Below are 25,334 nucleotides of genomic sequence, written 5' to 3'. Positions count from 1 at the left end.
ACTGAGTAAAGGTTTCCCTCATTTCAGGGTTAATCAACTCAGAGTTTTCACTAAACCTGCTTCGTGAAACGGACCTCTGGTGTGACGTCATTGGAATGCACCGACTCCGCTGTCATTTTACAACTTCATGTTTCTACAGTGGCTCACAGTCGGCAAATCAAACGACTAAATACAAAAATGGGGTTTTCACATGTTCGTGCGCGCCTATCGCATGATTTAGACTCGACGATTTCGGTTGAGTATGTGGGGATTTTTTTTCAGTCGCATCAGAGCACATTTTTAAAAGTCGTGGGGACAAAATTCAAATCATAAATAGTGGGGGGGACATGTCCCCACCGTCCCCCCCGTAATCGACGCCTATGCCTGTAATTCTGCAGCAAGGAAGGGTCCAGATTGTTTTGGGGGTTTTTCAACCTTTTTTTTCTTATAAGGGATTGAAAAGCAGCTCGCTTGAAATAAGCTTGAATACAACAAAATGTCAATGATTTACAGTATTGATTATTGTTGGTCCATAACATTATGACCACCTGCCTAATATAGACTGTGTTCTCCTCGACCTGCCAAAAAAATCGGACCGGTCAAGGCGTAGTAAAATGAGTAAGTAAGTAAGTAAGTAATTTTTATTTATAGAGCACGTTTAAAACAGTTTCCACTGACCAAAGTGCTGTACATATGATATGGCTAAAAAATAGAAAAATAAAAGCAAATCAGAACAAGCAAAATATAAAAGCAAACACAAAGAGAGTAAGAAAGACAAATACAGAAATACAATTGACAAATAGACAGCACTAACAAATAAATAGCAACAGAACAGAAGACACTTGAATATAAAGAGAGGAGAGAGATGGAAAGCTAGGAAGCAGGGAAAGCCAGGGAGTATAGGTGGGTCTTGAGCCTTGATTTAAAGGTGGTCACAGAGGGAGACAGTCTAACATCTGGGGGAAGACAATTCCACAGACGTGGGGCTGCTACTGCAAAAGCTCTATCGCCTTTTTGCTTGAGGCGGGTGCGGGCCACAGAGAGAAGACCCTTGTCGGCAGATCTAAGGGACCTGGATGCTGAGAGGGGATGGAGGAGGTCTGAGATATATGAGGGAGCCAACCCATGCAGTGCCTTATATACAATCAGCAGGACTTTAAAGTGGATCCTAAAGCTAATGGGGAGCCAGTGTAAGGAGGCCAGTACAGGGGTGATGTGTTGATATTTTTTGGTGCCAGTTAGCAGCCTTGCAGCTGCATTCTGTACCAATTGCAGACGAGAAAGTTGGGACTGGGGGAGACCAAGATAGAGGGAGTTGCAATAATCTAACCGGGATGTAACAAATGCATGAATTACTGTTTCTAAGTCCTTGGGAGACAGGGAGGGTTTGAGATGGGAAATAATTCTCAGCTGATGGAAGCTACTCTTGATAACAGAGCTAATCTGCCTTTTAAAACAGAGCTCTGAGTCAAATGACATCTGAAGGTGTCCTGGAGTGTCTTGTACCAGAACTAAGCAAAGGATCCTTTTGGTCCTGTGGGTCGTAGCCCTGTGGCCCTGTGGGTCGTGGCCCTGTGGCCCTGTGGGTCGTGGCCCTGTGGCCCTGTGGGTTGTGGCCCTGTGGGTCGTGGCCCTGTGGCCCTGTGGGTCGTGGCCCTGTGGCCCTGTGGCCCTGTGGGTTCTGGCCCTGTGGGTCGTGGCCCTGTGGCCCTGTGGGTTGTGGCCCTGTGGCCCTGTGGGTTCTGGCCCTGTGGGTCGTGGCCCTGTGGCCCTGTGGGTCGTGGCCCTGTGGCCCTGTGGGTCGTGGCCCTGTGGATCGTGGCCCTGTGGGTTGTGGCCCTGCGGGTCGTGGCCCTGCGGGTCGTGGGGCTTGCCTCCCACAGATGCTATCAGATTGGTATCTGGAGAGTTTAGGGCTCAGGGAACACCTCAGACTGTTGGACATGCTTTTTAACCTGTCTCAGTGCTGTCCCTCTGCAGAAAGCTGCTTGTGCTGTTGCCATACTGTGACTGTGGGGGGTAATTGGTCTGCAGAAATATTTAGGTAGGTGTCAAAGTGAAATCCATGTGAGTCCCAGGATGCAGGTTTTCCCAGCAGAACATTGATGAGAACAAGATGAGAAGTGTTGCTCACTTTACCTGTCAGTGGTTTTAATTGGTTTGATTTGTGTGTATCTTCAGCATAAGAAAATGCTCAAAGAGTAAAGGAATTGAACATGTTTTTGTCTCACATTGAAAAGGTATGTCTCCCACAGCCCATGGATAACCTGGTGGAGAGAGACTCTGGAGTGCTGCTGAGTGCCCAGACCATCACCTCTGAGACCATCAGTACCACCACTACGACCCAGATCACAAAGGTCTGTGCACCTAATAAACTGCTCCACTAATACAGCAATATATCACCACAAACCTTTTTCAGCCACTTGTTACTTTAACTTTCTTAGTTAAAGGCGGGGTAGGGGATCTTTTTCTGGAACATTTTTTTACATATTGCTTGAAATACTCTTCACACCCCCATTGCAACCAATTAATTAAAAGCTTTGACACAAATATGAAAAGTTTTAGTGACCTCTAGAACGTACAATCTAGGAAAAACAGTATCCAATCATTGTGACTGATGCCGTCTATCAAACTGCAATCTGCTCCTCCCTCCCCCTCCTTCCCCCTGTGTGCGTACCCTGCTCCGTGAACGAATTACGCGTCCAGAAGCTTGGCAGGAAGCTAAACTAGAGCCAGTTTGGCTAGCACCTAGCATTATTAAACGTATAGTTATCATATACTAAATACTAAATACTAAATACGGCAACGATCGATGCTTGCTGTCAGAACAGCGCTCGTGCACCTTCGTGCTCGTGCGCATTCATGTACTCTAGAGGCGTGGCTTCGGGGGGAAAGTGAAGAAAAGGGTTGGGACTTTTGACCTGTGTATTTTCAAAATGCAGCTTCGCTGGACTCAAAATCCAGGATCTCCTACCCTACCTTTAACTGGGCACAGTTGTAAATAAATGCAACTGGTGACTCACATTATAGGCCACAACAGAAATCACATTGTAAGGTTGTGAAGTCACCAAGCCAGGGTAGGGCAGTGTTCAAAAAAGGCTTACTCTGAACTTTCTAAAGAAGTAGTTTTATTCCCCAAAACACAAGGTAACAGCTTCTGCTTCTTCCAACAAAACTTCCTTCTGGACCTTAGGTGTTATGTAGGATGGAGCAGCTCAGGAAGGTGTCCCAGTGGCTTAGCTATGGCCAGAGAGGCCCCTTCCACAGAAGCTTCACACAAAAGCTTGAATAGGCCAATTGAATGAAATCATTCTTAATTATCATTATCCCATGTGCTTATCTTCTGTTGTTACTTCTTCTCCTTCATACCAGCTCCTTCTGTTGCTTCCAGGTAAAAGTCTGGGGCAGAGTACCTTGGCCAATATGGGATCAATTAAACAGACACATGTAGAAGTAATTCCTCTCCAAATCACATAACTGAGTGTGTTAGTAGAGATTTTTTTTCCCTAATCCAATTTGTTGGCTTCTAAATCACATTGCAAATATCAATATAATGAGTAGATCAGTTTTAGATGAATATTTGTACCTTGTTATCAGTAACAAAGATGTTTGTTTCTGATAACACATACATGAGAAACAAGATACGGGAGGAAGTATCTCAGCATGATCTGCTGCCACTTTATTTGTTCTGATTTAAGTGTATGCCCTCGGTCAAATGTTTCAAAGGTCCTGCACTACCAAAGCAGTCCTGCATGTCCAGCATACATCCATGTTCCACGGCATCATACTGTGCACTGTGCCTGGGACCCCCCTGCTTTTTAACCCCACAGTATTTGGGAAGGACACAGCTATGTTGTTGATGTCATGTGGCTACCTGAAAATGGTGATTCTGTTCTCATCCAAAGGTGAAGATGATTAGTTTTTTCGGCATGTATTTTATTTGTGTCGTATCTCTTTTGTAGACGGTGAAAGGTGGGATCTCTGAGACTCGCATAGAAAAGAGAATCGTCATCACTGGGGACACTGAAATTGATCACGACAAGGTGAGGAATGGGCGAAGAGACTTTTTTAAGTGCTTTATTTTTCACAATAAATGATGTGAAGATGTTTTTTCTCAGATTTCTGCAGTAAGCAGCTGATTTGACTGTTTATATATTGTCACAGATTTCTGCTTAAAATGTAGATGTACCAGGTAAGTAGCTGGAATCATTCGCAGCCTTATTTTGTTTAGTAGAAAAATATATAGCAAAAATAAGAAAAATAAGTTCATTCACAGGTGCTAAGTTAGTCAAACAAGAGCTTTTCTCAATAAGAAAAACTGATTTTCAGATTTTCTTTTAAAACAATGAAAATACCTACAAGCCATGAGATACCAACTTGTAGAGGTGGTGTGGGAATGATGTAGACAGTTACTGAGATGTGGCTATAGGTAAGCAATGCAGGGAAATGAGATTTGTCATGACCAAGTGTTTCTCAGATGTGCAATCAAACACCATAAAGAGCAACTGAGCCACAACAAAAACATGCCTTATAGATGTGGCTCCACTTTAATAACAATGTTCTCACAGAGTACTAAATTGTAGCCATGACTTGATTATAGAATTCCTAGACATTAAATGCTGAATGGTCCAAATTTACAGAGCACCTTTTTAACCTTGTCAAGATTCCCCAAAGTGCTTTACAATGTGTTTTCCATTCAGGCAAAGACTTGTATAGCACTTCTTTCTTACTATCTTGTAGCCATGCAATGAAATATTTTCTACTAGTGTCACCACATGGGCTCTTTAGAAAGTGGTGGTGATTCATTTCTATAACTCTGACAGTAAAGATGATTCTATATACGTAAATCTGTTTGGCATGCTCATGTTCTTCTTACAATGCTTTCTATTAAATCTATGGTCCACTCTTCAGGCTTTGGCTCAGGCTATTAAGGAAGCAAAAGAGCAGCACCCAGATATGTCTGTTACCAAAGTGGTTGTGCACCAGGAAACAGAAATTACCCCAGAGTAAGAAGGTGAGTGATCAATCTGAAAACCCATCCATTTTCATGGTATGACTCAGAGACAGTGAACATTTGCAAGAGATATTGTGAAGATTATAGCTTTTTACCTTAAAGCTTAATAACAGAGGGGCCATCAGTGAGTACAGTCTTCTGTTGAGGGCAGTATCTTATCTCACTGTTACAGAAAGTAATATGGATTTGAAGCAAAACTGCATTAGATTCCGTTAAATTTAGTTTTATTTATATAATGCCACTGCATAACAAAATAGTTTTTCCTGTTAACTTTAGATAGAGACACCAATAAAAAAAACTTTCCTGAGGTTTCCTCCCTATTGACAGGAAGAAACCTCAGAACAAACTCAAATCATCTGCCTCAGCAAGAGAAAAAGACGGATAATAATTCTCCTACTTCTCTCCCTGATGCAGCCACCCAAAGGCCAGTAAATGAATGGATAAGGACAGAAATGATCATGTCAAATATTTGCCTTATAAATTAATCTCTAAATCAATGGAAGGCAATACATCAGGTTTGGACAGTTATGTCCAGATGCAACAATCTAAACCTAGATTTACAGTGATGTGGAGGTGGGTGAGCTAAGGTGCTCAGGCGGATTGCTTTTTTGAAAGGCTTTTAATTTTTATTTTTATCAACAGTTTGATTTTGAAGATTCAATTTTAAAGCACTACCACACATATATGGCAACACTAAATATGACCCAGTGTTGTGTTTATTGAATTTTTCTGTCCTATGTTTGGTGTAAAGTATCCACTTTATAAATCTAGAATCTGTCACAGTGCAGCAGGACAGCTCAGCTTTTAGAACCAAGTTTGTGCTTCAAACTTTGCAAGTTCTCATACCACATAGTTGTGGTCATATTGTGTTTGAATTAATTCTGGAAACCCCTTTCCCTAAAAATGTAATATAACTTGTTTGGCTTTAAAACGGATCGTCTACAGGCCTACATTATATCAGCTTTTATGAGGCCAAAACACTGCAAAGATAAGAAAATGAGGAAAAGCTTATTAAGGTTATTTCTAGTTTTAAGGAGCAAATTATAAACAACTACAGATATACATCTTTTTAACCCTGTGACATGGGAATTCACTTGTTGCCAAATCTAAGAAAAAAATGTGCTTGGTCTGTCTCTATGAAAAAGTGTCCCAATTCATAAATATATAAATTAGTTCTTTTCACTCCATAAAGAACATATTGTAGGACAAGATACAGATGATAAGGATTTAAGTGCTGCATCTCCCCATCCCAATTGATTTAATTTCCCTTGTGAATAATTTCAGTTAATAATATCAATGCTTAAGAACAAGAACCCATTATTAGCTTTGTTGATATGAAAATGTTGATATTAAAATGTGTACGCTTAAAAGGGTGTATGCTGCAAGTGGCAGCTGGAATAGGCCCCAGCTCCCTCTGCATCCCCAAATTGGGTTAAGTGGGTATAGAAAATGGATAGATGGATTTTATGTTCACCTAAAGCGGTCCAGCCTGAAAATCTGGTGTCGTTTAGTCAGCTGGCAGGTTAGCAAGCAAACTCTGCAGAAATAACTCCTAGTCTGTCCGTGCAGTTGGGCTGGAATGGGCCCCTTTCTGGCTGGAAGTATGCTAAAGCGATCAATGCTGTCTTACAGACAGACAAATGGTCAGACACATTGGTATAGTATGTAATTAGTTTTAGTATTTAGTTAGTCTCTAACTATGTATTAAGACAGAAGGTTTGTAAAGAATAGCAATAGAGTGGTTTTGGAGGCTTTCCCCAGAGTACTTTATGTTGTAATTGTTCTAAAAAGACATAACTAAATCTTCCTGTTTTGACATTATCATAATTGACTTTTTTTTTTTTTTTAGATTGATGGGCAAAAATCATACAATGAATAAAAAGTTTAATTATAGCATACCAATTATACAATTCACTTTTCTTGTATCCCTTGTATAGTTTTCCTCTGTACAAATACTGTATCAGATTTTGCTTCTTCATTCAAGTGTTGCTATCTTAAAGACTGAGGTCTAGCTGATAATGCTACTAAATATCTGTCTTTCTGTTTTTCTTCTTTGTCTATCTGTCAATCTTTCTTTTTCTCTCAATCTACAGATCAATCGACACATCTTAGCCCACTCAGACGTCATCTCTCCTCCTCTTTACTTGTGTCTCCATAACACTGTTTTACCTCGGCAGTCCCAGTCGTCACACCCAGCTGCCCTGCCTTTGACATGAAATACCAGAACTTATCAGAGGGAACAGGCTTCAACATTGAATGAAGTTTTAACCTCCATGTGTGGAGACTTGAGGGAGACAGTCACCAGAAATTTCCCAAGAACCCTTCCAGTATTCCCAACAATGCCCCTCTTGTCCCATTTACTGCCAACAGAGCAACAGCTGGAGTTTTGAATAAAATCAAAAAAATCTGTAAGTAGTAAAAGGATGCAGCTTTTGTGGATTTACTCTTCTCCCATTTGCGTGGAGATTTTAAGAAAAACAATCAAGGGCATTTGGTCTTTTAATCTTGAGATTACCGGTACTTTATTTTTCTACAACTTTTCTTACCATCAGAATTGGTTATCAATATCTTGGAAGGCGACATTTTTTTAACTCTGTATTGAAAAACACTGACTATGGGATTGTGGGAGATTGTACATGTTGGGACTGGAGCATCCCTCTCAAATTTCGAGTTTGGTGTCATTTCTTGTACAGTAAGTATTTTATTTTCCCTCTGTGTCAAAAAATATTTTTTCAATTTATGTATAAATAGATTAATTCTATTAAAGCGGGTTGTGGAGAGGGTTTGGGTGGGGTATTACTTCTTTCACCATATTTAAAGTTCAACTTAAACATTTGTGGAGTGATTTCACATCTTTTGACTGTTTTAGCTGTTGTAGTACTTGTGCCGTTCAAAGAGGGCTTTGATCGGGACCACAGAGACACAGGGTACTTAAATAACTTTATTCTTTATTTATTCCCATCTCTGTCTTCATTTTCTGTGTTTTATGGTTTAGCTTTAGACTCAGCATAGTGTATGAATTCACAGTTTTGGATACAGCCCATCCCTGTTAGTCAGATACAGTTTTAATCATTTATATTGAGCATGACATCATTGTCAAGTGTTCCTGAACTATTTTCCCATTTCTGCCTTCCTACTAAATGGGCAACTCATCCATAGTGATGGAATTCCAATGTTTGTTTACCTGCTTGATTGTTATTAAATTGCTGCAAGTTCAGAAACCACTGGATATTAGCTGCCTCATTAAAGTGCGTCAGAGTCTTACACATACACTAATAATGTTGTTTACTGATTTTGATAATAATCCATTTTTAAAGCATTATCAAGGTCAATTAATCAATGTAGTGGAGAAATTACACCAGATCATTATCTAGAAAAATGCAAACAAGAAGCATCTGTTCTGAATAGTAGTTGAGCTTGGATCTTGTATTCATAATTTTGGCCATCATTTCTGATTTTAACATTCAAGTAACTATTTAATTGATGAGACATGCGAGACAAGTTGAGAGAAACATTTTGCCTGTTTGCAACAGCAACATGAAGGTAAACCTGTCTGAGACTTGTTTAATATGCCGATTAATGATAACAGAAACTGAAAAACTTCACCATATAACATGCATGTAATGATGTGCATATGTATATATTTTAAGCATTTTTAAGATAACACTAAAGAATTATCATTGCATTTTTGGCATATTGCTCATGGGTCATTTTGTGATAATAGTCACAGACACGCATATCCAATGTTTACAATACACTGATAAAACCCGAAAACCACATTAAACTGATATCATAACAATAATAAATTAATAATACCAAAAATAACCACTTTAGAATGCACTGCCTATTCAAATCAGACACATGACTGTATTCGCACCTCTTCTTTTTTGTCTATATTCAAACATGCTTGTAGTTGTACACTACATTCTGTGCAGTGTCTTTGTGAAGACATTTGAAATCTTTCTAAAATTTCAAATCACAACTTCATGTAAAGACCACCATGCTTAAAATGTTGTATTTAGCTAGTGATCTTAATCTTAATTATATTTCCCAGTTTCTATTTCAAATTCATGTTAATGCATTTTCCACATAAAGTGTGGGGACTATTAGCCTGGCTGACGCATCCACATCTCGATGAGATGGTGGTCTGGGAACTAGGTGTGCATTTTCTCGTATTTGAGGCGTGGTTTACGAATGCCTAGAGCCGTTTATTGGGCGCTACGAATGTCTATCAAATGGCGTCTGGTTCTTCCCATGCTGCTTTGCGTGCGATTCATAGCCAATTGTATCACTTATACCAGATGACGTATGTAGAGCGACAGAAATTCGACGAGGAAGAAGAAGAAGAACGGTGCTCTTTTTTAAAGTAAACTTGCGTTCTAAGCTACTTAAAACACTTTCTAAGGCTGTATCGAACGGTAACGTCGTGTCCGCTGCCATGTTGGATTAACACTCTACAAGCTTCGGTGTCGCGCATAGACGTCGTCATCGTCTTCCTACCCCACCCCCCCACCCACCCCCCCCCGTTCTGTGATTGGTTCCCTAACTCAGGTAAAAATAAGGGCGGTGGTTTCCAGGCTGCCTTTGCAGTGTGAATGAAATCGCGCGCAAAGCAGCATGGGAATTCCCAGGTTAGGGGACTATGACAATATTTAGTAATTACATTTACGTCTGCTCATTATATAGATATCATTAGATTAAGTTAAGTTTAAATGTTGGCATAATGTTAACCATATTGGCATTCAACTATGATGATCAATATCAAGAAAAGCCTTAAAGCTATTCATTCTGCTTCGAGCAAAGCACTAAAGAGAAAGCTTATGAAATGTAAGCTTTCATTATCAAATTAGCCAGATCCAAACACAGCCTTGATTTTGCACTTAACCTGACTGTATGTTTCAATTTCTTCAAACTCTAGGATGGCTCATTTTGTTCTCCACTGAAGAATGGCATTGCCATATATCAGCATTTTTGGATTCTGTACACACAGACTACTGAAAGTGTTAGTACATCACCCATTTGTACTGTAGAGGACTTCGAAACAAACACAGATATACCGACACTATGATGGTAGACCAATAACACTGCATGGATTACTTTCCCGAGGCAAAGTGCTAAGTAAAGTCCAGTGAAAGAACAGATCTTGAAAGCAGACATAACATGATCATTTCCAGTCATTTCATTCTTTAACTTGGGAACGTCAAGAATAATTCTGCACACTTTATAACTCCAAATAGTCCAACAGTTGTTTTTATTAAGTTGCTGTGGGTTGGTCTACATTGGTCATGCAAATGAATTCATGTTTTCATTCTTCTGTTACATGTTGGGTAGATGGTGGTGTGGTGGTTAGCACCAGTTCCTGGTCGGAATCCTGGCTAGGGCATTTCTGTGTGGAGTTTCCTTGTTCTCCCCGTGTATGCGTGGGTTCTATCCGGATACCATCCAAAAACATGAATGTTAGATGTTAATTAGTGGCTCTAAATTGTCCATAAGACACAACCTGTGATGAACTGGTGACCTGTCCAGGGTGTATCCTGTCTCTCGCCCAATGACAGCTGGGATAGGCTCCAGCCCACACTAAATTAGATTAAGCGTGTATAAAAAAATTAATAGAGGAATGAATGGATGTTGGATACCTCAAAGCAACTCTTCATTTTACTACAACCTAGTTGACAAAATTTGACTTAACAGTGGCTCGAGAGGAAAGGTTACAAAAAGCTATTTTGTTCAAACAAATGAGAACAAAATGTCGTTCCTGTTGCTTTCCAATGGCAACAGCTGATGTCTTTCAATCCTGACCACCATTGCTTTTAGTTTACAACCAAGGCCTTATTGTTTGACAGTGAACACAGTTGCGTCGCAATCAAACAATTTAAAATAAGCAGTTAACATAAAACCTTTCTCTGTTTGGGGTACTGACCAAAACACATCAAGTCGTTTTCAGTGAATGGATAAATACCCCCCCACCCCAAGGATTTAAAATCTGCTGGACGCTGGACGGCAGCTGACTATCCCCTGGCTTTGGGTCACTCCCAGGTGAAGACCATCTGCATGATCACATCTAACTCCACCCTGGCCCTTACTATGTAAAGGAGGCAGCTGACCACCTGTATGGCTGTCTTTGTCCCTGGCAGCCCTAACCCAGAGCTATAGAGTAATACAGAGTTGCGACACGCTTTGAAGTCGCCGCTAGGGCTGTCACGTGGTTCATGTGAGCCTCCGGAGTTCCAAACATCAGTGCTGTCAGTCAGTTTGAACGGGTTTTAGCGGGACGGAGCACAAAAACGATAACTTTAACATTTACGACGCAATTTTCGGCAAATATTGACCCATAATGTGCATTGATCACTTCACCGACGATGTATTTTATCAACGTTTTTCTTTTTTGGAGCGCAGAGACACATTTATCACCATTTTAAATCGTAGAGGGTACCCCTGCATGCTAGCAGGGGGCAGCTACCTTGTCCTCCTTTATACTGAATCATGCCAGTGGTCCAGCTTACCTTCAGATCTACATCCTCCAACAGAGCATGATGTTACGGTCTGTTCCCAGGATCTACTCCTGTTGTCCCAAACACCCCATCTGTAGAAGATGTCATTCAGTCTCTCTGTTCTCTCTGGTGTCGGATGGACAATGAGCCCCCCCACCCCCGCGACCCGATCGACGGATTCAGCGGGTATAATGGATTAAAATATGAATTTAACTTTTTTTCTGGTTAAAACCATATTAATGACAAAATAAATGTGTCAGTTGTGAAAAAAAATAAACAAAACAGATTTAAACCAAACATTTTATTATAAAATGTCATCATGGAAAATGTAAAACAAGCCTTATTAAAGAAGTTATTTTACTGCTATTTATACTGTTGGGTAGATTAATCTGCAACAATGAACTGTATTTGATCAAATTCAAGGGTTTGGACATTGTAGAAAAGTTCTGAAGTCCTAATGAGGGTTGATCCATGGCAGCAGCGAGCACCACATCTGCTGACCTCCCTGACAACTACAACAGAGAAATGAATAAATTCATTATCACAGCTGCAAAGTCGTGCTGAAAAAAACTTACTTAAATAAAGACCAGTCAGCTAATGCCTCACTATGCCAAAAATGTTGTAATTTAATCAATTTACCGGAGAAAATACGTCAGAAATACCAAAAATGTATTAAATGTATTATTACTATAGGCCTATATAGTATTTTGGTAATGTTTTAAAACCTAACAATCAAAACAACTTTACACAATGTCACCTGACAATAAAAAGTTAACGGACTTTAGTGAAATGATCACGTTAATTACCTCACGTTAGCCTCCGTTACCAAGCTTTAAGCTAGGCCCCTAAATCCATTCCATTTTTAACATCAACATCGACATTTCATGCTAACCAAATGTAAAAATAACGATGTCTAAAAGTATACTTCTGATAGATAATGCTTTAAAATGTAAAAAACGTTTAAAATGCTGTTATTTTATTAACTTACTAGTAATTGTTCTTGACGAGCAATTGAGGTTAACAGAGCTGCGTCTCTTGTTTGGAACTGTGGCGTCTCCGTGACCCACGTGACTTCCGCATTCCTTTCTTTCTATAGAAGTCTATGGGAGTGTCGCCACTCTCTTTTTACACCACTCTGCCCTAACCGACTGCGAGCAACACGCTCCCTTCCCTAACGGCGCCGCGCCGTACTCACTGAAAGCGCTCCTGCCCGCCTCCCCTCCTGGCTTTATCCCATCCCTGTTTCCCCCTCTAATTGCATGCACCAGTTCATCATGAATCTCTGCTGTGGAAGAATGGCCCAGGTAAGCGCCGCCCAGTCACACCACATTACTGACACAAAAAAGACGCTCAGGTTTGTTGAACTTACAGGTTGTTTCCTTTTGTAACGGCGTTTTTTAATTGAAAAACATAATAAGAAAACTTAAAAAATCCAAGAGAACGTTAAAAAATAAACACACACACACATACTAAAATATTCAGGTGAGGCTTACCATTTAGGAAGCAAGTTAACAAGGTAGTGGGCATCTCAGCCATCTCCCCAAATCCCACACATACACTTACAGCTGTACCATCCGAACCAGTAGAAGCTTAAAAAAAGAACAACACATATATATATATATATATATATATATATATATATTGTTACGACCGGCTCAAAGTCACAACACATTTAAGAGACACCATACTAAATAAAATGCAAAAGAATAACATTTATTTACAAGAAAAAGAAGTGTAACACAAACAAAGGCTGGGAGCTTGAGCCAGGGAGTAGAGCTCCAGAGAGTGAAGGGAAGATCCACTTATATCGGCCCCAGCCACAGATTCACGCAGGTGCCCTCAATAGGCGCATTCCCACTGTAGGAACCTTTTGCAGTTCCTATAACCTTTTCAGGAATAGGGCCGTTTTTTCCCGCATTCGGACATTTCAGCTCCTTCTCCTCAGCAGGGTCTTTTCATGGTTCTATAGGAACACATCTGACGGAGGTGTTTGGTGGTTGGTAGCTCCGCCCCTTGTCATGTTGTCACAGCTAAAATGTTTCCTCATACGACACAGACACAACCGGCGCGTGTTTAATAAGTTAAACTTACACGTCGTCTCGTGTAACTAAGTCAATAACTGTCGGAAGGGCAGTTGAACTGCGTTCTTAGAACTGCTCTGTCCGAATGCGGCTGATCATCACTCAGGAAACTGCACCTTAAACACAGTGATGGCAGGCGGATTGCAAAAAAAAATATATACAATGACACGTAACACCCTCTCCCTTAAGATGACAGCCATGCTAAGTTACACGTGAGAGGGCATCGGCCACAACATTATCACACCCCTTCCTGTGCCGAATCTCTATATTAAAGTTCTGGGCCATTAGAACCCTCCGCATGAGCCGTTGGTTATTGTTGTACATGCGGTTTAGGAAGACGAGAGGGTTGTGATCAGTGAAAACCAATACCGGCTGTGGCGTTGAGCCAACATAAGCCTCAAAATGTTGGCGGGCCCAAAGCATGGCTAAAGCCTCTCTTCGATAGTGCGATACCTATATTGGGCTGCAGAGAACTTTTTAGAAAAATAGCAAATGGGATGATCGATACCCGAAGAATCCTCCTGCAGTAGTACAGCACCAGCACCAGTCCCACTTGCATCAACCTCCAACTTAAACGGGACTCCAAAGTTAGGATCCAACAACACTGGAGAAGAGCTAAGAAGAGCTTTAACGGACTGAAAAGCAAGCTCACACTTGGTGTCCCACAACAAATCCTTGGTTGGGCTAAGGAGGTCAGTCAAAGGAGACACAATGGCAGCAAAGTTACGGCAGAACCCTCTATAATAACCAGCTACACCAGCACACTATTCCCCATTGTTTCGCACGCGGCGATGTGCTTTTTATGCTGGTCGGACCAACGGTGCGGGACTAGTAGCGCGCCAAAATTTAGGGCGAAAACAGGAAAATAATAAGTATGCACAAGAGTAATATGTGTGCCCTGCCTTCGTTATTGGCACCCATAATTACATAATATTTTCTCAGAAACATTAAAAGAATTCAGCTTCTGCATTAGGTGGATCCTCTGTTGACCCTCTTTAACAGTTACCTCTGTGGTGTGACGTTTCTGCTGTGTGCAAGTTGTTGTTTTACGTGGAAGGGTTAGCACTTGCCCCTAGCCACCACGTATTAGCCTCGCATGACAGGCTGCGCGAACAGCGCTATCTCCACACAGGGAGCGCCGATTTGCACCAGCCTGTGTCCTACTGTCAGTATTTGACAACCTCTAGCAATGGGATTGCTCTTCAAATGCCCCGGAGTCCCCCTTTAAGTAAATTTTTTGAGTATCTGTACTTTACTTGTTTTTTTGGAAACATGACTTTCACTCCACTACATTTCTAGGAAACTTTTCATTACTCGTTCCTTTTAGGCTTTGTAATCCGCTGTTGCTGTTTTTCGTTCCTAAAATGCAATTAGCCACACCAGAGTGGTGCAAAAAGCTCTGGAGTCTCAGCAGAAAACTGGATTTGGCTGCGAGGCTGTTTTCTGCCGAGAACTGAAGTGAACTGAAGATCTTCATCAAAGCAGTTGTAGTTTGTCCGCGGTAATGGACTCAACAGTAAACTTCTACTCCATAGTGAATTTGTGGGGAGAAAAAAAAGGCTCTCCTGTTTTTTGAGTGGGGATGTTTTAAATAAAATTTTTTTATGAAAATAGCTGTCATTATTTATATTGCATTGTTATACTTGTTTCCCAAGTACTGCTTATTTATGTATTTTTGTTACAATACTTATACATATATGTAATAGTGCAGAACCTGACAGGGGGACAGGGAGAGAAGGAGAGCAAAGATAAAGAAACAGCACAAAAATAAAAAGAAACAATCTGAGAAAACAATGAAAAACAAGACAACCAGTCGCTACACCTGCAGAAACCAAACAGAAGACATCCCACGGCCTCTATGCAAAATCTAGGTGGAGAACCACCAGGAGCACCTGTAAGCAGACAAACAGAGTAAAAACAAACAAACAAAAAAAGCACAAGAAGCAACAACACCAGCAGCAAGCACATACAACACCACCGTGGATCAATTGCCCATCCAAATCCTGCTACCCTACTAGGGAGTTGTAAGTCTGGTTGGTTGAAGATATATTTCTTAGTTAATATAGACTTAAGTTGTTGATATTCTAGAAATGTATTGCTGCTGATCCCATGTTGTGATCAGTTGTGCGCATCGAATGAGATAAAATTCCCATTTTGGATTATATGTTCAAGATGTTGTATTCCTTTGTTCTTCCATAGAGGAAAGTGGGTGTAAGTTTACACGGGAGAAGTGAGGACTGTAATTTTAAGAAATTCCCACCAGGCTGTCACAGAGGTGCTGATGTTAATGCTTTTGATACATTTGTGATGTTTTATGTTTGAACTAACAAGTGGAAGGTCAGAGATTTCCAGATTGTCACACAGTGCTTGTTCTATATTTATCCATGGTTCATCTAGTGGGCTAGGTTTAAACCATGTTGATATATATTGTAACCTATTGGCTAAGAAATAGTGCTGAAAATGAGGTAAATCCACCACTGCCCTTGGTCTTCTGTAGTGTTTTTAAACTACCAGTAATACGTGGTAGTTTGTTTTGTTCATGTATGAATCTAGTGACTTAAACCAAGTAGCAGATGGTTTTATGTGGATCATTGAAAACAAGTAGTTAACATAATTTTAATTGTAGCAACTCTCCCCATAAGTGATATGGTAATGACTTCCAACGAGTGAGATCATCCTCTACTGTCTTTAAAAGCTGCACATAATTTAGCTTTGTTAGCTCTGACAGCCTGGAGGAAATGTTTATGCCTAAGTATCTAATATTTCCTGACTGTAAAGTGATCGCAGGTATATTCTTGAAACTACAGTTGATGGGCAGAACGGTGGTCTTAGACCAGTTGATAGAGTAGTCAGAAAGTGCTGAGAATTTATTTATGAGTGTGATCGTGTGAGTGAGAGATGTCTCTGAGTTCTGAAGGAAAAGTAATACATCATCAGCATAAAGACTTATTTTATGTTCAATATTTTTGGGATGGATGCCTTTAATATTTCCATCTTGTCTGATAGCAGCTGCTAAAGGTTCGATGAAGATGGCAAAAAGTGAGGATGAAAGTGGGCAACCCTGTCTGGTACCTCTCTGCAAACTGAAGCTTGGAGAAATTTGATCATTTGTCCTGACACATGCATTTGGGGAGCTATATAATATCCTTATCCAGTTAATGAAGTACGACCCAAACCCGAATTTGTTTACTGAATGGAAGTACAGGGTCTTTTCCTGGTTTCTGTAGAAGGATAATGTTAGCAGAGTTCACGTTTGGGGATAATCTTTTTTCCTTGACTTGTAAAACCATTTTGTGAAATGTAGGTGCCAAAATAGTCCCAGATTCTTAGTAAAACTCTGCTGGAAATCCATCTGGTCCTGGGGCTTTATTACTAGGCATAAGTTGAAGGGTTTCATGAAGTTTGCATATTGAGAGAGGTGAATCCAGAGCCGTGGCCTGTTCGAGAATTTTGGGAGGTTGATGTTGTTTGGAAGACACTGATCTATGTTTCTGTCTGGTGGATCATTTTGTGATGAATATAAGGTTTTATAGCAGTCCCTAAAAGCGTTGTTTATTATGTCAGGGTCATGGGTGATATTTCTTTCTGAGTCCCTAACAGAGTCTCTTTGTTTATCTTTAATTGATTGGTTAGGACTCTTCAAGATATATTGCCATGCTCAAAGTTCTCCAAGTGAAGTCTTTGTATCAGAAACTGTGTGTTTGTTTGTAAATAATTTCATTTAACTCGAGGTCAGCTTTCCTTAATTCATTCAGTATGTCGTAAGGCTAATAGCATAATTGCCTAAGTCATATTTGAATGTTTTTGGAAAACAAGAAATCACTATCTGCCCAAGTCAAAGATAGGCTGAGGACATAGGCAATAAGGCAGGGTGATGCAGCAGTGGTAAGAGAGTAAAGTTAGGCAGATATCACAATTTGACTTAGGCAATTATGCTATTAGGTTAACGATGTGTTCCTCTTGGGAACCACTGTAGACAACTTCTAATGATTAAATCCTGAGTTATAATTCTGATCTTCTTGAACTCTCCTTGTTTTTCTTATTTGATGAAAAAGAGATTATTTTGCCTCTCATAACTGCTTTTTCTGCTTCCCAGAGAACACAAGCTGACATTCCTGGAAAGTCATTATTTTCTAGATATACAGATCATTCCCTTTTGAAATAATTAATGAAATCAGGGTCTTTTAGTAATGATGTATTAAATCTCTTCAGCCATGATTTATTTTTTAGTGTGATCACTAATAGTGATGGGAGGGATTTAGGTGTCTGAAATATCACTCATCAAAGAGCTGCTAACTAGGAAATAATCTATTCTTGAATATGAGTGGTGTACTGGTGAGAATAAAGTGTATTCTCTGAGAGTGGGATGGTGGTCGCCAAGCATCACAAAGACCAAAATCATTCATATGTTATTTAACAATTTGTGGACTGCCAGTTCCGCTGACTTCCTGTGTGTTTATGTTTATGTTTATGTTTATGTTTATACATTTAGCAGACGCTTTTATCCAATGCGACTTACAAATGAAAAAATATAACATTAAAGCTAACATCAAAGCTAACAATAAGCTACATAGAAGGAAACCACCACTCAGACTCTGTCAGAGGTGACAGGGTAGCGATAGAGTGCAGGCATAGAGTGAAGTACAGAAAGGTAAAGTGCAGTAGAGGGGGTAGGGAAGTGCAGGCTCAGTGCTAGGGTAGGAGATGCTCTCTGAAGAGCTGGGTCTGCAAGAGTTTCTTGAAGATATTCAGGGACGCCTCTGTTCTGGTAGCGCTCTGTAGGTCATTCCACCATCGTGGAACGACACATGAGAAGAGTCTGGATTGTTTTAAGCGTGGTGTAGGCACTGCTAGACGACAATCCTGTGACGACCGGAGTGACCGAGTTGTGACATAAGCCTTTGAAAGAGCATTCAAGTAGATGGGAGCCATTCCATTAAGGACTCTGTAGGCTAACATCAGTGACTTGAATTTGATGTGGGCGGTAGCCAGTGGAGCTCAATGAATAGAGGGGTGACGTGTGCTCTTTTCAGCTGACCGAAGACCGTTCTGGACCATCTGCAGAGGTTTCACAGCACAGGCTGGGAGACCAGTTAGGAGAATGTCTTGTGTTTAGCAATGCAAAGCGGCATGATCGAGCAACGGAGGTAAAATGATCTTTAAAGGTCAGCCGGTCATCAATCATGACACCCAAGTTTCTAGCTACCTTTGATGGACCAAGAGACAGGGATTCAGTTTGGATGCAGATGCTGTGGTGTATGGTTGGTTTGGCTGGAAAGACGAGCAGTTCAGTTTTAGAGAGGTTTAATTGGAGTTGATGGGCTTTCATCCATTTCAATATGTCAGAGAGACAGTTTGAGATTGGTGCTAAGACCGTGTGGTCGTCAGGTGGGAATGACAGATAGAGCTGGGTATCGTCAGCATAACATTGGTATGAGAATGTAGTATTGGGCCTGTGCATTCATGAGTCCGGTACCATGTTAAAGTCCCCTCCTATGATGAATGTGTTATTTGAGTGATCAAATAACACACTTTGAGTAAAGGGAAAAAGGAGTGAAAGAATGAGGGGTCATCAACATTTGGACCATATATATTAGCAATGTATAAATTCATATTTTGGATAAACAAGTTAACTATAATAAATCTGCCTTCTGAATCTAAAACTGTGTTATTTACCGTGAAATTTACTCTTCTACTTATTAGAATGGCTGTGTAATGACAATAAATGTGATTCTATTCTATTCTACCTCTTTGTCTGGAGTTGTAACAGGCTGAGTACACATGAGGAAACTGTGCAGTGGTGAGAACATCAGCTGCAGTCTTTGATAAATGAATCTCCTGTAATAAAACAATGTCTGCCTGTAGGTCCTTCAGTCTATTGGAGATTTTTAATCTCTTCTCCCTGGACAAAGCTCCATGCACATTCCATGAAATAAACCTTGCGTGGACATGCTCAGACTAACGCAGTGAGTGCTGGATGCTTGCTAAAACACTGATTTTTCTCCTTTGCCAACAGTTCCCTCTCAAGTAAAATATTTCAGAGTTATGTATGTACCACCTATAGATTTACAGAAGTGAGCAAACTCAGATCACCTGGATATAGTAGAGCCGAGGAGTGGTGTTCTGGTCGTGGTACAGCTGCCCATTGACGAATAATTTATCCACCGCGATGACAGCACGGGACCCTCCCTCCATGAACTTTCTCCTGTTGGGGAACAGGACCCTGCGTCTTGCCAGTATTTCTTTAGGAAACTGGTCGTTGATGCTGAAGTCCGTTCCTTTCAGCCGAATGCAGCCAAGTTCTCTATAATCTGCTCAAGTCTGTCACGGGAATCCCATTCAGAAATTGTATTTAACTCCACATGGGAAGCCAATTCTAACGAGGACTGTGCGATGGTGTCAGGAAGCACCATGTTGTGTGTAGGTGAGCCCAACCAACCCAGAAGAAGAGCGGCCACTGACGTCACTCTCCTGCGCCGCTTGGGATTGACAATTCAAATTGAATTATGGAACATTTTTGCGGCTGCGGGCATGAAAACAAAAAAGCAATGTTCTTTTCTTTATCAGTTTAATTAAGCTACAAAATGAGCAGTCTTGAAGAAGAAAATGAAAATGCAGTTTGGATGATCTATTATTCATTTTATTTATGAGTCATATAATGCAGCTATATTCTGAAAATGAAAAAGCACTTCTGTTAATGCATTTTAATTTGAATTATGGTACAGATTTGCTTCCATAAAAATTAGGCTACCAAGGGTCATATTCACAGAACATACCTAAGTTAATCTTGTGTCAACAAAATTTTGCTGTTGAGAGGAATTTTTGTTAACTTTTATTAACATATTAATTTTTAAACCCTTAATAAATGTAAAAAATTATTAAATAAATTAAACCTAATGCATTACATTTAGAATAATTTGTGTCGCAGCTATATATAACAGTGTATTTTAACAAATGTCTTCACATTCTTCAGATCATGCTAATAACCTTGGTGAAGTGTCTTCTTTCCTTAATAAAGTTGGAGGGGGATCCAACTTTATTAAAGAAAGCAAACATTTCCATAAATATTCTGGTACCTTAAAAGAGCTATAAAAGCAAGTTATTAGACTTACATTAATATGATAATTATTTTTCCTCTAAAGATGTAGAGTTATGTACCAGTGAGTATGTTATTATTTACACTACAGATCTCCATGAACTATTTTTTTTTACGGTGAAATCAAGGCATAATTATGTGACTCCAACTCTACTGTGAGAGTGCACACTCCCATGTATGGGAAATACACTTCCTATCATAAAATCATAGGATAAGCATCATCAATATCTTATGTGTTGTCTGACAACATTTGGTGAAGTGGCTTAAAAGGTCATAGTAATAGGTCAAAGTTCAATTTGGGATGAATTGTCCACACTTTTTGATGAAAAATTAAGTTTTTAATCACTTTTAATGACAAGGGCTTTCTGCTCATACTGACCAAGTTTCAGGGTCAAAAAAATGGGTCCATGAGGCTTTTTTGTACACCTTGGCATGTTACATGTAAGCGCCGATTTTCAAACCTGTAGGTTTGTCTGGTTTGAGTCAGTCTGGTTTTAGGAAGAACCACAGTACAGAGACAGCCCTTTTAAAGATTGTTAATGATCTCAGGTGTAACATGGATTCACAGAAGCTTTCAGTCCTGGTGTTGCTGGATCTTAGTGCAGCTTTTGATACAGTAGATCACCACATTTTATTAAACAGACTTAGAAGCCTGGTGGGTGTCTCTGGCACTGTTCTTAAATGGTTTTACTCCTATCTCACGGATCGACAGTTTTTTATAAGTATGGATACATGCTCCTCAAGAATTCATAAAATCAAGTGTGGGGTTCCCCAAGGATCAATTTTAGGCCCATTGCTTTTTAATCTGTACATGTTGCCACTTGGGGATGTCATCAGGAGATATGGCATTAGTTTTCACAGCTATGCTGAGGATACACAGCTTTACATTGCTGTGTCTCCTGATGAACGTTCTTTTAAACTGTATTTTAGATATAAAGTCATGGATGGCAGAGAATTTCTTACAGCTCAACCAGGGCAAGACTGAAGTTTTAATTATTGGTCCTGAAGACAAGAGAGAGATAATTTTATCCAAACTACAAAATTTTAAATCTTCTCAACATGTAAAAAATTCCTTCAACATATGCCTAGTAACAAAGCCCCAGGACCAGATGGTTTTCCAGCTGAGTTCTACAAAGAATTTTGGACTGTTTTGGGACCTACATTTCACAAAATGGTTTTACAAGTCAAGGAGAATGGCAGATTATCCCCTAACATGAACTCTGCTAACATTATCCTTCTACAGAAACCAGGAAAAGACCCTGTACTTCCATCCAGCTACCGCCCAATATCACTAATAAATGTAGACCTCAAAATAATCTGCAAAGCTCTCGCCAAAAGAATAGAAAAAATAACTCCCCTTATAATACATCCTGACCAGACAGGTTTTATAAAGGGTAGACACTCATCCACTAACACACACAGACTAATTAATCTCATAGATTATTCTACCATCAACAACTTGGAAACCACAATGGTCTCTCTAGATGCTGAAAAAGCATTTGATAAAGTTAACTGGAAATTTTTATTTGCAGCATTAAACAAATTCGGGTTTGGGTCGTACTTCATTAACTGGATAAGGATACTATACAGCTCCCCAAATGCATGTGTCAGGACAAATGATCAAATTTCTCCAAGCTTCAGTTTGCAGAGAGGTACCAGACAGGGTTGCCCACTTTCATCCTCACTTTTTGCCATCTTCATCGAACCTTTAGCAGCTGCTATCAGACAAGATGGAAATATTAAAGGCATCCATCCCAAAAATATTGAACATAAAATAAGTCTTTATGCTGATGATGTATTATTTTTCCTTCAGAACTCACAGACATCTCTCACTCACACGATCACACTCGTAAATAAATTCTCAGCACTTTCTGACTACTCTATCAACTGGTCTAAGACCACCGTTCTGCCCATCAACTGTAGTTTCAAGAATATACCTGCGATCACTTTACAGTCAGGAAATATTAGATACTTAGGCATAAACATTTCCTCCAGGCTGTCAGAGCTAACAAAGCTAAATTATGTTCAACTCTTAAAGACAGTAGAGGATGATCTCACTCGTTGGAAGTCATTACCATATCACTTATGGGGAGAGTTGCTACCGTTAAAATTATGGTATTACCAAAAGTTAACTATTTGTTTTCAATGATCCCCATAAAACCATCCGCTACTTGGTTTAAGTCACTAGATTCATGCATCTCCAAATTTTTGTGGAAAAACAAACCACCACGTATTAGTTTAAAAACTCTACAGAAGACCAAGGACAGTGGTGGATTAGATCTACCTAATTTTCAGCACTATTTCTTAGCCAATAGGTTACAATATATATCAAAATGGTTTAAATCTAGCCCACTAGATGAACCATGGATAAATATAGAACAAGCTTTATGTGATAATATGGAAATCTCGGACCTGCCACTTATTAGTCCAAATGTAAAACATCACAAATGCTTCAAAAGCATTAACATCAGCACCTCTGACAGCCTGGTGGGAATTTCTTAAAATTACAAAGTCCTCACTTCTCCCGTGTAAACTTACACCCATCTGGAACAATCCTGACATCCTGCAAAACAAAAAAATGCTAAACTTTACTCTATGGAAGAACAAAGGAATAAAACATCTGGAACATGTTGTCCAAAATGGAAATTTTATTTCATTCGATGAGCTCACATCACAACATGGGTTAGGAAGCAATACATTTCTAGAATATCAACAACTTAAATCTATAATAACTAAGAAATATATCCTCCAACAACCAGACTCCCCATAAGGGTAGCAGAATTTTTAAGCTTCTACACACAAAAACTGCTTTCAAAAATATATAAATTACTGTCTAAGATGGACGATACAATTTCTTTACCATCCTCAAAATGGGAGGCAGATCTATCCCTCAGTTCTAATTCTAACCATAACTTCTGGCCACAAATATGTTTGAACACCTTCAGAATGACTCGAAATCCTAATTTGCAGCTCATACAATACAAAATCCTTCACAGAACACATTATACAGGACAAAGGATGTTCAGGATGGGTCTAACACACTCAAATATCTGCTCACATTGCACAGATAACACACCTGATAATTATGCACACGCTTTATGGTTTTGTGCGCCTGTCCAGAAGTTTTGGCTTGAGGTCTGTGAGGACCTATCAACATGGCTAAAGTGTAGTATTCCTGCATGCCCCACACTGTGCATACTGGGTGACTTGGACAACATCAACATGGAAATTAACTCCGCACACATGGTCCTCACAGTGCTATGTATCGCAAAGAAAACTATTCTCATGAACTGGAAAGCAAAGAGGAATCTGTGTATTAACCAGTTTAGAAATTTTCTTTTAGATTATATTAGCATGGAAACAATGGGCCTCATGCAACAACCGTTCGTACGCACAGATTTGTTCTTAAATCGTCCGTACGAATGAATTAAGAGAATTTGCGCATTCACCAATCTTTTCGTATTTTACGTTTTCTTTCAGGTACGAACAGAATTTACGAGTGATCCAGAGCTGTCGTAGGAGTTTCCTAAAATAGTCCGCTGTTATTCAAATCAAGTTTGCTTGACTAATGGATTGTATATTTAATTACTTTGAAGCAAACATAAATAATTATATACATTATACCCCATAATGACATTATTCTGTTTGACTTAAATTGTGCACTAATTGAAGGTTCATTTGAATCTGTATATAACGGGAAGCGTAACCAGCGGCTGTCTTGCTACTTTTGGATGCCTTAGCGCGTCAGGCTCTTGAAAGAGAGCGTGTGGAGACAGACGAATGGCTGAGATCGCGATTAAGATTCCCAAGGACTGCTGCTGCTAATATGCAGCTTGCTAGAGCCACAACTCAAGAGAAAAACACGCCGATCAAACCCAATTCCACCACACGTCCAGGTCCTCACCACCCTTGGATTTTGGCCACTGGAACCTTTCAGAGGGAGATTGGAGACAGATCGGGGGTGTCCCAGTCCTCTGTGAGCCGTGCGCTCCCCTTGGTCATCAAAGCTCTCAATATTGCGCCATGAACGAGGGTCTCCACCTGAACCAGCCCAGGCAGACAAGAAGCTGTGGTGCCAGAAGACCCCCCTCATGGACCACCCCAACAAAGTGCCATCATGGTGAGGCAACAACTGATTGCACGGCTTTAGTTGCAGTCATCGATTGCCTGCCCATGGCGAGACGTTTTTTTTTAAGCCATTTTCATATCAAACCTTTTTTTTTTTTTTCGGTGACATGGTATTAACAGCACTCGTAATAACTTCCCATTTCTTGGCTTTAGCAGGTCCCGTAATTCCACTGCTGACACTGCTAAAAATGACAGATTTTCCTTTCTGGATCTCTGAAAGCAGAACTTCAGTCTCAGAGCCCCTAAAGTTGTTATTTTTGCGCCTTGATGTCATTCTCATGACTCAACACTTCCTGGCACAGCAGAGAGGAAGCACAGCCTTATATGGTATTATTTAGGGCGTGGAGTATGCAAATCTACTATCCTCGTGCACGTGAACTTAGATACGCACGAGTGTGATTCATCATTTATGCAGGTCGTTTACACACTTTTTCCGAAGTTAAGAGCGTTTGTTGAATCTGACGTGCCGTGTTCGTACGAGACCTTCTTACGAAAAAAGTGAGAGAAATTTAGAATAAAAATACGAAAATGTTCTTGCATGAGGC

At 40.0% G+C, this 25,334-nt stretch overlaps 1 protein-coding gene across 8 annotated transcripts in view; it reads left to right on the top strand.

Moving 5' to 3' along the window:
• Positions 1–8,222, top strand: part of epb41a (erythrocyte membrane protein band 4.1a) — a 102,187-nt gene extending 93,965 nt beyond the window's left edge. For 6 of the 8 annotated variants that reach the window (XM_075449618.1, XM_075449624.1, XM_075449621.1 and 3 more), the window contains 4 exons: positions 2,220–2,336; positions 3,942–4,022; positions 4,891–4,993; positions 7,087–8,222. In XM_075449618.1, coding sequence (XP_075305733.1) covers positions 2,220–2,336; positions 3,942–4,022; positions 4,891–4,989 — 297 coding nt within the window. In that variant the 3' untranslated portion in view covers positions 4,990–4,993; positions 7,087–8,222. The remainder of the gene's footprint in view (positions 1–2,219; positions 2,337–3,941; positions 4,023–4,890; positions 4,994–7,086) is intronic. The other 2 variants (XM_075449623.1, XM_075449619.1) reach the window with 1 other exon arrangement.
• Positions 8,223–25,334: the final 17,112 nt, after the last annotated feature.

This window comes from Odontesthes bonariensis, chromosome 18, assembly GCF_027942865.1.
Source record: "Odontesthes bonariensis isolate fOdoBon6 chromosome 18, fOdoBon6.hap1, whole genome shotgun sequence".
Lineage (NCBI taxonomy): Eukaryota > Metazoa > Chordata > Actinopteri > Atheriniformes > Atherinopsidae > Odontesthes > Odontesthes bonariensis.
This window is presented reverse-complemented; position numbering and strand designations above follow the sequence as displayed.